Source organism: Babylonia areolata, chromosome 18 (assembly GCF_041734735.1).
Source record: "Babylonia areolata isolate BAREFJ2019XMU chromosome 18, ASM4173473v1, whole genome shotgun sequence".
Lineage (NCBI taxonomy): Eukaryota > Metazoa > Mollusca > Gastropoda > Neogastropoda > Buccinidae > Babylonia > Babylonia areolata.
Window position 1 is genome coordinate 54,376,925 of NC_134893.1, and position 12,500 is coordinate 54,389,424.

The 12,500-nt window shown below is 48.3% G+C and overlaps 1 protein-coding gene across 1 annotated transcript in view; it reads left to right on the top strand.

The window, feature by feature from the left end:
• Positions 1 to 11,934, top strand: part of LOC143292915 (extracellular serine/threonine protein CG31145-like) — a 31,213-nt gene extending 19,279 nt beyond the window's left edge. Inside the window, exons 5-10 of the mRNA XM_076603607.1 lie at positions 2,483 to 2,575; positions 3,707 to 3,819; positions 4,535 to 4,825; positions 7,421 to 7,502; positions 9,106 to 9,259; positions 11,768 to 11,934. Of these exons, the coding sequence (XP_076459722.1) occupies positions 2,483 to 2,575; positions 3,707 to 3,819; positions 4,535 to 4,825; positions 7,421 to 7,502; positions 9,106 to 9,259; positions 11,768 to 11,902 (868 nt within the window). The 3' untranslated portion in view covers positions 11,903 to 11,934. The remainder of the gene's footprint in view (positions 1 to 2,482; positions 2,576 to 3,706; positions 3,820 to 4,534; positions 4,826 to 7,420; positions 7,503 to 9,105; positions 9,260 to 11,767) is intronic.
• Positions 11,935 to 12,500: the final 566 nt, after the last annotated feature.

Genomic DNA, 12,500 nt, shown 5'->3' on the forward strand with positions numbered 1-12,500 from the left:
ACTTTGTTTTGTTTGCTTGTTTTGCTTTTTTTTTCATTTTCTTCTCATTTGTGTGCATGCATGAATATATTCATTTCATTGCATCATGGTGGTGACAATAGCTGTAGTATAAGTGATATTGGTGATGGTCGTAGTAATTTTACTATTAATTACAACTGTCTACGTGGATTTGATGATAACAGCAATGTGGCTTTAGTCATCCGGTTGTCGATACTGATGACATATTTCTCTTCCCCTCCCCGCCCCCTCACTCACACTCTCTCTCTCTCTCTCTCTCTCTCTCTCTCTCTCTCTCTCTCTCTCTCTCTCTCTCCCTCTCTTATCCATCTATCAGTGTGTGTGTGTGTGTGTGTGTTCTTTATCACATTCCTTCTGTAGGACTTCTCCCCCCCCCCCCCTCGCCCCTCTCTCTCTCTCTCTCTCTCTCTCTCTCTTTCTCCCTCCCTCCCTCTCTGTCCCTCCCCTCTCCCTCTCTCTCTGTCTCTGAACCCCACCTCCCCCAAACACACACACCCACACACACACACTCACCCACACACAAAACAACAGCATCAACAGTAGCAGCAGCAGTAACAACAACAACAACAACAACAACAACAACAACAACAGCAACAACAACAACTCACTCTCAAGGTCACATTGACGCAGCAACAACAACAACAGCTCACTCTCAAGGTCACAATGACACAGCAACATCAACAACAGCTCACTCTCAAGGTCACAATGACACAGCAACATCAACAACAGCTCACTCTCAAGGTCACAATGACAGTAGCAACAACAACAACAACAGCAGCTCACTCTCACGGTCACAATAACACAGCAGCAACAATAACAACAACAGCTCACTCTCAAGGTCACAATGACGCAGCTGCAACAACAACAACAGCAACAACAGCTCAATCTCAAGGTCACAAATGACGGAGGAGCAACAGTGTCGCTTTCAACAACAATCGAACCTGTCAAAAACTAAAGGCCAACATCGAGTAAACAACATCCCCACCCTTTCCTTCACACACACACACACACCCCGCTTCCCACCCCCCCCCCCCCCCCCCCCCCCCCCCCACGCCCTTCCCGCCCAGCGGCAGGAGGGTGAAACAAACAAACAAACAAAGAAGACAATAATCTGAAGCAGCGTTCATCGACATCAACAACAACAACAACAGCCTCTTGGGTTTCCTGTCTTGAGTGACAGCCGTTTCCTGTCTTCACACACTGAAGAAGCTTTCTGACCCCCCCCCCCCCCCCCCCCCCCTCCCCCCTGTCCCACCACCACTACCACCACCACCGCCGCCTCCCCCTCCACCCCCCACGTCCCCATCCCCTCTGTTTCCCCCCCACCCTCCACCCACCTCCTCCTTCTTCGGTCACCTCACCTTTTCCCAATGTCTCGACCTGTCCTCTTTTGGCCCTGTGCGTAGCTTTCTTTGTGCTTTTCACACACACAGACACACACACACACACACACACACACACACACACACACACACACACACACACACACACACACACACACACACACACACACACACACACACACACACACACTCGTACGTATGCACGCACACAATGTATTTTTGTTTTTCATCCTTGGATAATGGAAGCGGGGCGGAGAAAAGTAAAGTGCCAGATGCAGATGTGATGGACCCGATGGCAGCGCCGTGGGAAAAAAAAAACAACAAGAAATGGAACAACAACAAACAACAACAACAGCAACAACAAAATAGCGATTGACCCAGAAAAATAAAAGAAGAGGAAAGAAAGAAAGAAATGCAGCTTCAGCCAAACAAATAAACCAAAATCACACACAAAGTTTAAAGAAATAATCATGATAATAAAAATAATAGATAAATAAAAAGAACATTGCAAATAACACCACAAAAAAAAAAGAACAACGAAAAGACAAGTCAAATTTCCGAAAGAATTTCGAGAACAAACAAACAAAAAAAAAAAAAAAACGTTCGCCAAGACACAAAACAGAAACATAATTTCCAGAATGTTATCACCAAACAAACTTGTCCAAATGAATTTTTCTTAGTAAAAAAAAAAAAAAGTTAGCGATTCAAAAGAACAACAGCAATCACACACCAACTATCCAAGGGATGATTTGGGGTGAGGGGGGGTTGGGGGGGGGGGGCTGACGGGGGGAGAGGGGGTAATTAGCGGCATAAAAACACAGCAGCAAAAAAAAATAAATAAATAAAAATAAAAAAAAATAAAAATAAAAAACGTAACATTGTCTGCATCGCGTCAGATTAATATATCGGATGTAAATCTAATCATATCTCCAAGCTGACCACAACAGACTTGTCTCCGGCCTTTCCCTACATGGAACTTCTTTTTCATGATTTAACTTAAATTAATGTTATGATTTGAATGTATGTTGGGTGTCTTTGCATGCATAGTTGTGAGAGCGGCTGCCAGTATTGTCACTGTTTGTGATATTTAAATAAAATAAAAATTAAAAAAACTGCTGCAGGTTTCCTCGCGAAACAGAGACCCTTCCAGACCATTTCTATTTTGCCGACTACGAGCGGCACGTGGCCGAAATAGGTGCTTTCCACTTGGACAGGTGAGTTGAGTGACGCACAGACGGGCGCAATAGCCGAGTGGTTAAAGCGTTGGACTTTCAATCTGAGGGTCCCGAGTTCGAATCACGGTGACGGCGCCTGGTGGGTAAAGGGTGGAGATTTTTACGATCTCCCAGGTCAACACATGTGCAGACCTCCTACTGCCTGAACCCCCTTCGTGTGTATATGCAAGCAGAAGATCAAATACGCACGTTAAAGATCCTGTAATCCATGTCAGCGTTCGGTGGGTTATGGAAACAAGAACATACCCAGCATGCACACCCCCGAAAGCGGAGTATGGCTGCCTACATGACGGGTTGAAAACGGTCATACACGTAAAAGCCCACTCGTGTGCATACGAGTGAAAGTGGGGGTTGCAGCCCACGAACGAAGAAGAAGAAGAAGAAGAGTGACGCACAGGGTTGCTATGCAACGGGGTTGCACGTGAGGCAAAGTATGTCCAAGGCATTGTTATAACTGGGCATGGATGTGTCCAGGGTATTGGGTTATATCCGGGTACGCATAGATACTGTGGTTTATGAGCGGGTACATTTTGGTGTGTGTATGTCTAGGGTACTGGGTTATAACCGGGTACGTGTGAACATTGACTGTGCCCCGGGGAACTGAGTAAAACCGGGTACTCGTGAACATTGACTGTGTCCCAGGGCACTGCATATAACTGGGTACGCGTGAACATTGTGTCTCAGCGTACTGGGTATAACCGGGTACACAGGAACATCCACTGTGTCCCACGGAACTGGGTACAACCGGGTACATGTGCCCTTGTGTATCGGGCCTGAAGCGGGTACGTGTGAACACTGGCTGTGAACCAGGGAAAGATTGCAAGACGACATAATCGTTGTTTCTCTATTTGTATCACAAAATTTAATGCTATGCTTTAACTGCTGTTTACGTTGTAATTTTGGTGTATAATGTCAATGGTGTTACTGTATATCTTCCATGCCTCAACAGGGGTCAAATTATGAAATATTCCCGATCTCTGTTCTTGATGAAATCGGGTACACTTGAGCATTGACCTGTGTACTGGGCTGTGACGGGTTTCCATTAGATGTATGTTTGCTATCAGGTAACTGGTCTATAACGGGTTTCAAGTAGATGCATGTTTGTCCCAGGGTGCTGGGCTATAACCGGGTGCCCCCTGTGGCGGGGCGGCTGGTCAATCTGACCCGGGACATCAGGGACCTTGCTGACAGTAAACTGGCCAAAACCTTCTTCGTCTCCCCCGGTGAGTGCTCCCAGGGCTGGCTTTACTGTCCTCCTTTATTTCCCTCATCATCTGCAACGTTTTCAGTGCGCATTATTCCCACAGGGGTCATCCCGAGTCCCCCCCCCCTACCCCCCCCCCCACACACACACACACACTCCCTGTACGGCCACACCCCGGTTCGTCTGTCGCAGTCCCAGCGTATCGGCAATCTACAGGGGAACGATTGATGTTAGGTTGTCAGGAGGCCACACACCAGAAGAGACCCTGCAACTGCTGCTGAATCACTTCGGTGGTGTTCAGTAGTGCCTGTTCTGATTGAACGTTCTTAGGACGACAACACCTGCTGAGCTAGGGTCCCTAACGAGGCAATAATCGCTCACTCACGAAGCCAGACTGAGTTTACTTATTTATTAGCATTTTTCGTTTGTTCTTCCATTCGGTTAAGTGTTTGTTGATGGTATGATCGATTAATTCACAAATACTACCACATCACCGTGATACAACCAACACTTCACGCCCTCCCCTCCCCCCACTTCATTTTACACCCCACCAACCCTTCCACGCCCTTTGGAAATGTTTATTACTTTATGACTTTATTTATTTATTCATTTATTTATTTATTCGTTCGTTTGTTTGTTTATTCATTTATTTATTTATTAACTTATTTATTTACCCTTTCTTAACCTTTTTTTTTTTACACTCTCTCTTCCCTACCCCCAAACAACAACGTCAGCCGGAAACCTGTGCTTCCACGGTTACTGCTCCTACTACTGCGATTCGAGCCACCCGGTGTGCGGCCACCCGGACCAGGTGGAGGGCTCCCTCATGGCTTTTCTGCCCCCGGACAGCAGGGCGGACCGCGCCACCTGGCGCAACCCCTGGAAGCGCTCCTACAGCAAGCGGAAGAAGGCCTACTGGGAAACGCACGACGACCTGTGTGACAGGATCAGGAGACGTTCACCGTACAACACAGGCCGCCGGCTGATGGACATCGTGGACATGTCTGTGCTGGACTTCCTCATGGGTACGTTACAATGAAAGGTGTGAGTGGGGAGGGGTTAGGGGGAGGGGGTTGTTGAGGTAGGGGGGGGGGAGTCAAGTAGAGGGGTTGCGGGGTGGAGGGGTGGGGGGGTCGGGGGGGGGGGGGGGGGCTTGTATTGCATTGCATTGTACTGTATTACTCTTTTTGTCACAACAGATTTCTCTGTGTGAAATTCGAGCTGCTCTCCCCAGGGAGAGCACGTCGCTACACTGAGAGCGCCACCGTGTTTTTTTTCCTGCAGTTTTTTTTCCCCATCGAAGTGGATTTTTCTATACAATTTTCCGATTCACAACCCTTTTTTTGCCGTGGGTTCTTTTACGTGCGCTATGTGCATGCTGCGCACGGGACCTCGGTTTATCGTCTCTTCCAAGTGACTAGCGTCCAGATGACCACTGAAGTTCTAGAGGGGTGGGGGAGAAAATACTGACGACTGTGGGATTCGAACCAGTGCGTTCAGATTCTCTCGCTTCCAAGACGGACGCGTTACCTCTGGGCTTCCAGCGTAAGCTGTTTTGAGTTTGACGCTCCCATTGGGAGTGGATGGCCTGATGGTTATTCGCTTGACTAAGAAGTGGGTGTCCACAGGTTCGTTCCGGACTTGCTCATAGGGTTTGTTCCTGTGGTGTGTGTGTGGGGGGAAGTGGGGGGGGGGGGTTTGGGCCGTGAGAGTGTTGGAGTTTGTCGCTGCTATTCTTGGAAGTGGGTGGCCTAACGGTTATTCGCTCGACTAAGAAGCGGGTGTCCACAGGTTCGTTCCGGACTTGCTAATAGGTTTGTTCCTGTGGGGTGGTTTGTGGATGGCTGGGGGGGGGGGGGGCAGGCTGGGACCGTGAGGTGTTTTGAGTTTGTCGCTCTTATACTTGGAAGTGGGTGACCTACGGTTAATGCACCCAGCAAGGAAAGAAGCGAAACGAGTCTCCACACGTTCATCTTGGACATCCTCATGGGTATGTTCCTGTGTGGTGGTTTGTGGGAGGAGGGGCGCGCGGAGGTGTGGTGGGGGTACGGGGGCGGGGGCGGGGGGGGGGGGCTGGCTGGGGCTGTGAGGGGTTTTGGACTTTGACACTCCTATTATCGGAAGTGGGTGGCCTAGTGGTTATATGCCCGACAGTGAAGCGAGTATCAACGGGTTCATCCTGGACATCCTCATGGGTATGTTCCTGTGGGGTGGTTTGTGTAGGGGGAGTTTGGGCCGTGAGAGGTTTGTAATTTGTCGCTCCTATTCTTGGAAGTGGGTGGTTTAGTGGTAACGCGCCCAGCAAGGAAAGAAGCTAGTCTCCCACACGTTCATCCTGCACTTACTCATAGGTTTGTTCCAGTGGGGTGTGGTTTGGGGAGGGGGGAGGGGGGAGCGGGAGGGGTGGGGGGCGAGGTTGGGGGCCGTGGGGTGGGGTGGGGGTTCAGTTTGACGCTCCTATTATTGGAAGTAGGTGGCTTAGTGGTTATACACCCGACAAGCAAGCGAGTGTCAACGAGTTTGTCCTGGTTTTCTTCTAGGGACTTTGTGGGTCGGGGCGCGGGGTCGGGGGGAGGGGGTGGGGCATGAGTTATGGAGTTTGACGCCCCGTCGGTATCTGGTTGCTTGGCCATTTCAGGTGAAGCCAGTGAGTGTCCTCCACAGGCTCGAGGTTTTTAACACCAGAGTCAACGTAAAATCAATAACTGTGGAGTGGTGACCTAGTGATAATGGGCTCGGCTAGAAAAACGAGGTGTGGCGGGGGTACGGGGGCGAGGTGGGGGGGGGGGGGGGGCTGGGGTGTGAAGCGAGTATCAACGAGTTCATCCTGGACATTTTTTCTAGGGACTTTGTGGGTCGGGGGGAGGGGGTGGGGCATGAGTTATGGAGTTTGACGCCCCGTCGGTATCTGGTTGCTTGGCCATTTCAGGTGAAGCCAGTGAGTGTCCTCCACAGGCTCGAGGTTTTTAACACCAGAGTCAACGTAAATTCAATAACTGTGGAGTGGTGGCCTAGTGATAATGGGCTCGGCTAGACAAATAAGTGTCTGTCACGAAGTTGAGTCCTACGATATGCATAGTAAAATGCATTTTTTTTAACAGAATTTTGCCAGAGGACAATCCTTCTGTTGTCGTGTTTTTTGGTCGTTGGTATTTTTGTTTGTTTGTTTTTCTGTTGTTTTGTGGGATTTTTTTGTTTATTGGTTGGCTTGGTTGTTGTTGTACTTGTTTTACGTTTCATTTTTCTGTGTCCTTTCGAAAAAGAAAAATATGATAAAGTCGTCCCGTAGCCCACAGCATGTTGGACACTGTAAGCAGATGACAGGACAGTGTGTGTGTATGTGTGTGTGTGCGTGTGTGTGTGTGTGTGTGTGTGTGTGTGTGTGTGTGTGTGTGTGTGTGTGTGTGTGTGTGTGTGTGCGTGTGTGTGTGTGTGTATGTGTGTGTGCGTGTGTTTGTGTGCGTGTGTGCGCGCGCGCGTGTGTGTGTGTGTGTGCATGTGTGTGTGTGTGCGTGTGTGCATGCATGTGTGTGTGTGTGTGTGCGTGCGTGTGTGCGTGCGTGTGTGTGTGTGTGCGTATGTGTGCGTGTGTGTGTGTGTGTGTGTGTGTGTGTGTGCAGGTAACTTGGACCGTCACCACTACGAGACGTTCGAGTCTTTCAACAATAATTCCATCCCTCTCCATCTGGACAACGGCCGTGGGTCAGTGTGTGTGTGTGTGTGTGTGTGTGTGTGTCTGTGTCTGTGTGTCTGTGTGTTCGCGCGCGCGTGTGTTCAAGAAATATCGATGTGATCAATACAGTGATAAAAGACATTTAGTGACGTACGTGAATACACACAGGAATACACAAACACACTCTCCGTGACAATGAGGGAGAGATAAAAGATAGACAGACAGACAAACAGACATACATACAGAAAGCAAGAATCGAATTGTCCATGAACGCCACAAACCAATGATCCAGTCAGATCAGTGATTGTCAATAATCAAATAGAATCAAAGTAAAAGTTAAAAAAAACACATGCACTCAAACACACACAACAACAACAGCAACAACAGCATCATCAACAACATCAATAACAGCATCATTAGTAGCAACAACAGCAACAGCATCAACAGCGTCAACAATAACAACAACAACAACAGTAGCAACTACAACAACATCATCAACATGAGTGTAAGTGTACACAAGTGTCAGGAGAGATCTGTGTACGTGTGTGTGTGTGTGTGTGTGTGAGAGAGAGAGAGAGAGAGAGGAGGTCGGAGTGCGGGGGGAGGTGGGGTAGAGGATGAGGTATGTGTGTATATGTGGTGTAACGTATATGGTTTGTCCGAACGCAGTGACGCCTCCTTGAGCAACTGAAACTGAAACATCATCATCAACGACAACAACAGCATCATCAACAACATCACCACCAACAACAACACCATCAACAACAAGAACAGTATCATCAACAACAACTTCATCAATAACAACAACAACAACAACAACACCATCATCATCATCACCATCAACACCAACAACAGCAGCAGCAACAGTATTAGTATCAGTAGCTTAAGGAGGCGAACTGCGTTCGGACAAATCCATATACGCGACACCGTATCTGCTAAACAGATGCCTGACCAGCACCTGTAACCCAACGCGCTTAGTCAGCAGGCCTTGAGAAAAAACATTAATAAAATACATTTTTTAATGATAATAATCAAAACACAACAAAAACAACAAAACAACGTTATAATAATAATAATAATAATAAGTAATGATAATAACAGTAAATGAAAATGAAATAAAAAGACAATAATGATGATAGCAAAGCAAATAAGCAAATAAATGTAAATCATGCAGACAGACATACACATACGCACGCACACACACACACACACACACACACACACACACACACACACACACACACACGCATGCATGCATGCATGCATGCATAACAGGTATACAATAAACATGTAGTTTCACAGATATGAAAGCACAAACCAATACACATAAACGTACACGAGCCCCGACACACACACACACACACACACACACACACAAATTACCCTGCGACCCCCCCCCCCCTCCCCCCCCGCCCCCACTTTCCCCCAAAACACACACACACACACACACACACACACACACACACACACACACACACACACACACACACACACACCCCACCTCCACACATACACATCAACAATAACAACAAACACCACCATCAAGAGCAGCAACAACAGCAGCAGCATCAACAACAACAGCAACAACTACCACCACACACGCTGCATACTGTGTGTGTGTGTGTGTGTCAGGTTCGGCAAGCAGCATGAGGACGACGTGTCGTGCCTGGCCCCCATGGTGCAGTGCTGTATGCTGCGTCTGTCCACCCTGCAGCGGCTGGCCCGCCTGTACTGGGGCCCCTCCCCCCTCAGCCTGGTCATGAAGATGTCGCTGTCCACCGACCAGGTCAGTCTGTCCGCCATCCCCCTCCCTCCCCCCCCCGACACCCTCCCCCACCACCCCCCTGCCCCCTCAGTCTGGTCATGAAGATGTCGCTGTCCACCGATCAGGTCAGTCTGTCCGCCATCCCCCTTCCCTCCTCCCACCCCCCCCAACCCTCCTGCCCCCTCAGTCTGGTCATGAAGATGTCACTGTCCACCGACCAGGTCAGTCTGTCCGCCATCCCCCTCCCTCCCCCCCTCCCCCCCTGACCCCCCCCCCCCAACCCCCCTGCCCCCTCAGTCTGGTCATGAAGATGTCGCTGTCCACCGACCAGGTCAGTCTGTCCGCCATCCCCCTCCCTCCCCCCCCCCCCGACACCCTCCCCCCACCCCCCCTGGCCCCTCAGTCTGGTCATGAGGATGTCATTGTCCACCGACCAGGTCAGTCTGTCCGCCAACCCCCTCCCAACAACCCCCCAGCTGTGCAACAGCCTCTTTGCTATTTGTTAATCACATTAATTTTTTTTTTTAAATCATCGAGGCAACCATTTGTATTTGTTCCGCGTTGTCCGTGTATTCTGTATGTAGTTTATTCGGGATTAAGAGGCTTTGTCAGTCTTGAATAAAAGCTAGTTTGAGTTAGTACATTTCTTCTGTCATTGCCGCTGTGTGCACTTGTCAAATGGTTGGAATTAAGAGAGGCCCGGCGCTTCCTTTTTTTTCTTCTTTTTTTTCTTTTTTTTCTTTTTTTTAGGAAGTGTCTGGGTTTGTTCCAGTGTGCATGTTGCTTACCTGTGTGCTAGCTGAATCGGTAGCGTAAGCAGCACTGACGTCAAGTTGTGTACCTTGCGAATGGAGAGAGCTACCACTCTTTGCTATGTGTAGCCTCAAACTAAACAAAAACGCTTCTGTCACAACCCATCCTCCCAACTCACCCCTGGGTTTGTTAGGATTTGATTTAATTTGATGGGGGTTTTTTTCACCGTTAGGTTGTCGCCAGGAGGCCACTCACCTGAGAAGATCCTCACTGCTGCTGAGTCATTTCGGCTTGTCTTCAGTAATACCACCCCCGAAAAACAAAGCATGGCTGCCTTACAAGGCGGGGTTAAAAACAGTCATACACGTAAAAGCCCACTCGTGTACATAAGAGTGAACGTGGGAGTTGCAGCCCAACGGACGAAGAAGAAGTAGTACCTGTTCTGTTTTGATATACATAGGCCACCACCTGTTAGGCTCCCCCAACCTCCTCCTCTAGGGTCGTATACACGGGGTGGGTGTGAACGTAAACGTCCGGACTAAACGCTTTGTCCGAGAGACTGTCCATTGTGCTGACGACAATGATCGCTCAGTCGTGGAGACAGAGAGAGCAAACCTTCCCCCCCCCCCTCACATCCCCCCCTTCTCCCACCCTCCCAAAGTGAGACCGCCACCGCGAACTTGGAAGACCCTGCAAGCGCTTCAAGGACACCTTGAAGACAAACCTCAAAGCCTGTGACATAGACATCGCTTCCTGGGAAACTGATGCCCTTGACCGCTCTCGCTGGAGGAGGATGTGCTCTAGTGGCATAAAGACGTTTAAAAACAAGAGAATGCTGGCCATTAAGGAAAAGCGTGAGCGAAGGAAGCAGGGCTCAACTTCTGGAGACGTTTTCCCTTGCAACACCTGTGGGAAGTGCTGCGCATCCAGAATCGGCCTCTTCTCCCATATGAGGACACACACCGACAGATAAGCCTGCCTGCCTACTCATCCGTCGGTCTGATGGGAGACTCCATCAAATTTGACACAATCATCACGTACAAGAATTTGGTGCAATACTTCACAGTTGCTACATTATCGTTATCTTAATTGCGGATTACTAAAGTAATTGATACATACTTTTTTTTCACTTTCTGCGTGATGTGCGTTTATATTGATAACTAGCTGACAACAGTGATTAGATTAAGTAAATGATTTCGTCTTCCGATATTTCTAATACTGCTACATTCTATGTTTTCTCGTGACGAAAATGTACCTACTGTTCTTTGTGTCTTCTTACAGCCCACATAGTTGTTGTCTCTTTTTCTTTTTTCAGAGAGAGATATATATATTTCTCCATTTAATCATCTCTTTAATCTTTTTTTTTTTTTTTGCACTCTTTCCCACATTCTGTTCTCGCTCTATCTCTCGATATATATATATATATATATATATATATATATATATATATATATATATATATTCCTTTCTCAGTCCCCTCCCCACACCCCCTCCACCTCAACCGCCCCCCCCCCCCCCACCCTTTTCCAGTTGAATAATTCTTCCCCTGTCATTAATTTTCAGAATGATGATTTCTAAGTAACAACAATAAAAAAAAATTTTAAAAATGATAATAATAGAAATAAGGAGGAAAAGAAGATGAAGAGAAAGAAAAAAAACCGAAGAAGAAGAAGATTTTTTTTATATTTGATCTAATATCATCATCTTAGATGAACAAGCAATAAATGAATAAACATCGCTATATAAAATCATCTTTACTTTTTGGGTCGGTTGCAGGTGAGCCCTGTGCTGATCGAGGGACACCTGCAGGCGCTGGACAGGAGGCTGGTGCAGGTGTTGCGAGCGGTGAACACCTGTGTGCAGGAGGGCCGACCGCTGGAGCAGGTCATCATTGACGACGGCGTGTACTGATCCCTGGAACTACTTGGAGGAGGAGGGGGGGGAGGAGGAGGAGGAGGGAGGAGGAGGATGGGGAGGGAAGAGGGGGGGAGAAGGAGGAGAAGAAGGAGGAGGAAGGAGAAGGAGGAGAATGAGAAGGAGGGGAGGAGGAGGAGGAGAAGGAGGGGGAGGAGGAGGAGAAGGAGGGGGAGGAGGAGGAGGGGGAGGAGGAGGAAGGAGAAGAGGAAGAGGAGGAGGGGGGAGGAGGAGAAAGGTTCAGGATTCGTTCGTTTATTTATTTATAGTCTGTTCATCTAAGATGATATTAGACTGAAGGGTTCGGGATAAATAGGACTTCACTTTGGAATGGTGACCTCATTGGTAACGCGTCCGCCTAGGAAGCGAGAGAATGTGAGAGTCACGGGATCGAATCTCACACTACTCAGTAGTATACTTCTCCAGCCACCATTAGACACTGACTGGTGGTGGTCTGGGCGCTAGTCATTGGGACTAGACGACGATAAACCGAGGATCCGTGTGAAGCAGCATACACTTAACGAACGTGATAGAACCCCACGGCTACGAAAGGGTTGTCCATGGGAAAGTTCTGTAGTAAAAATAAAAATAAAAA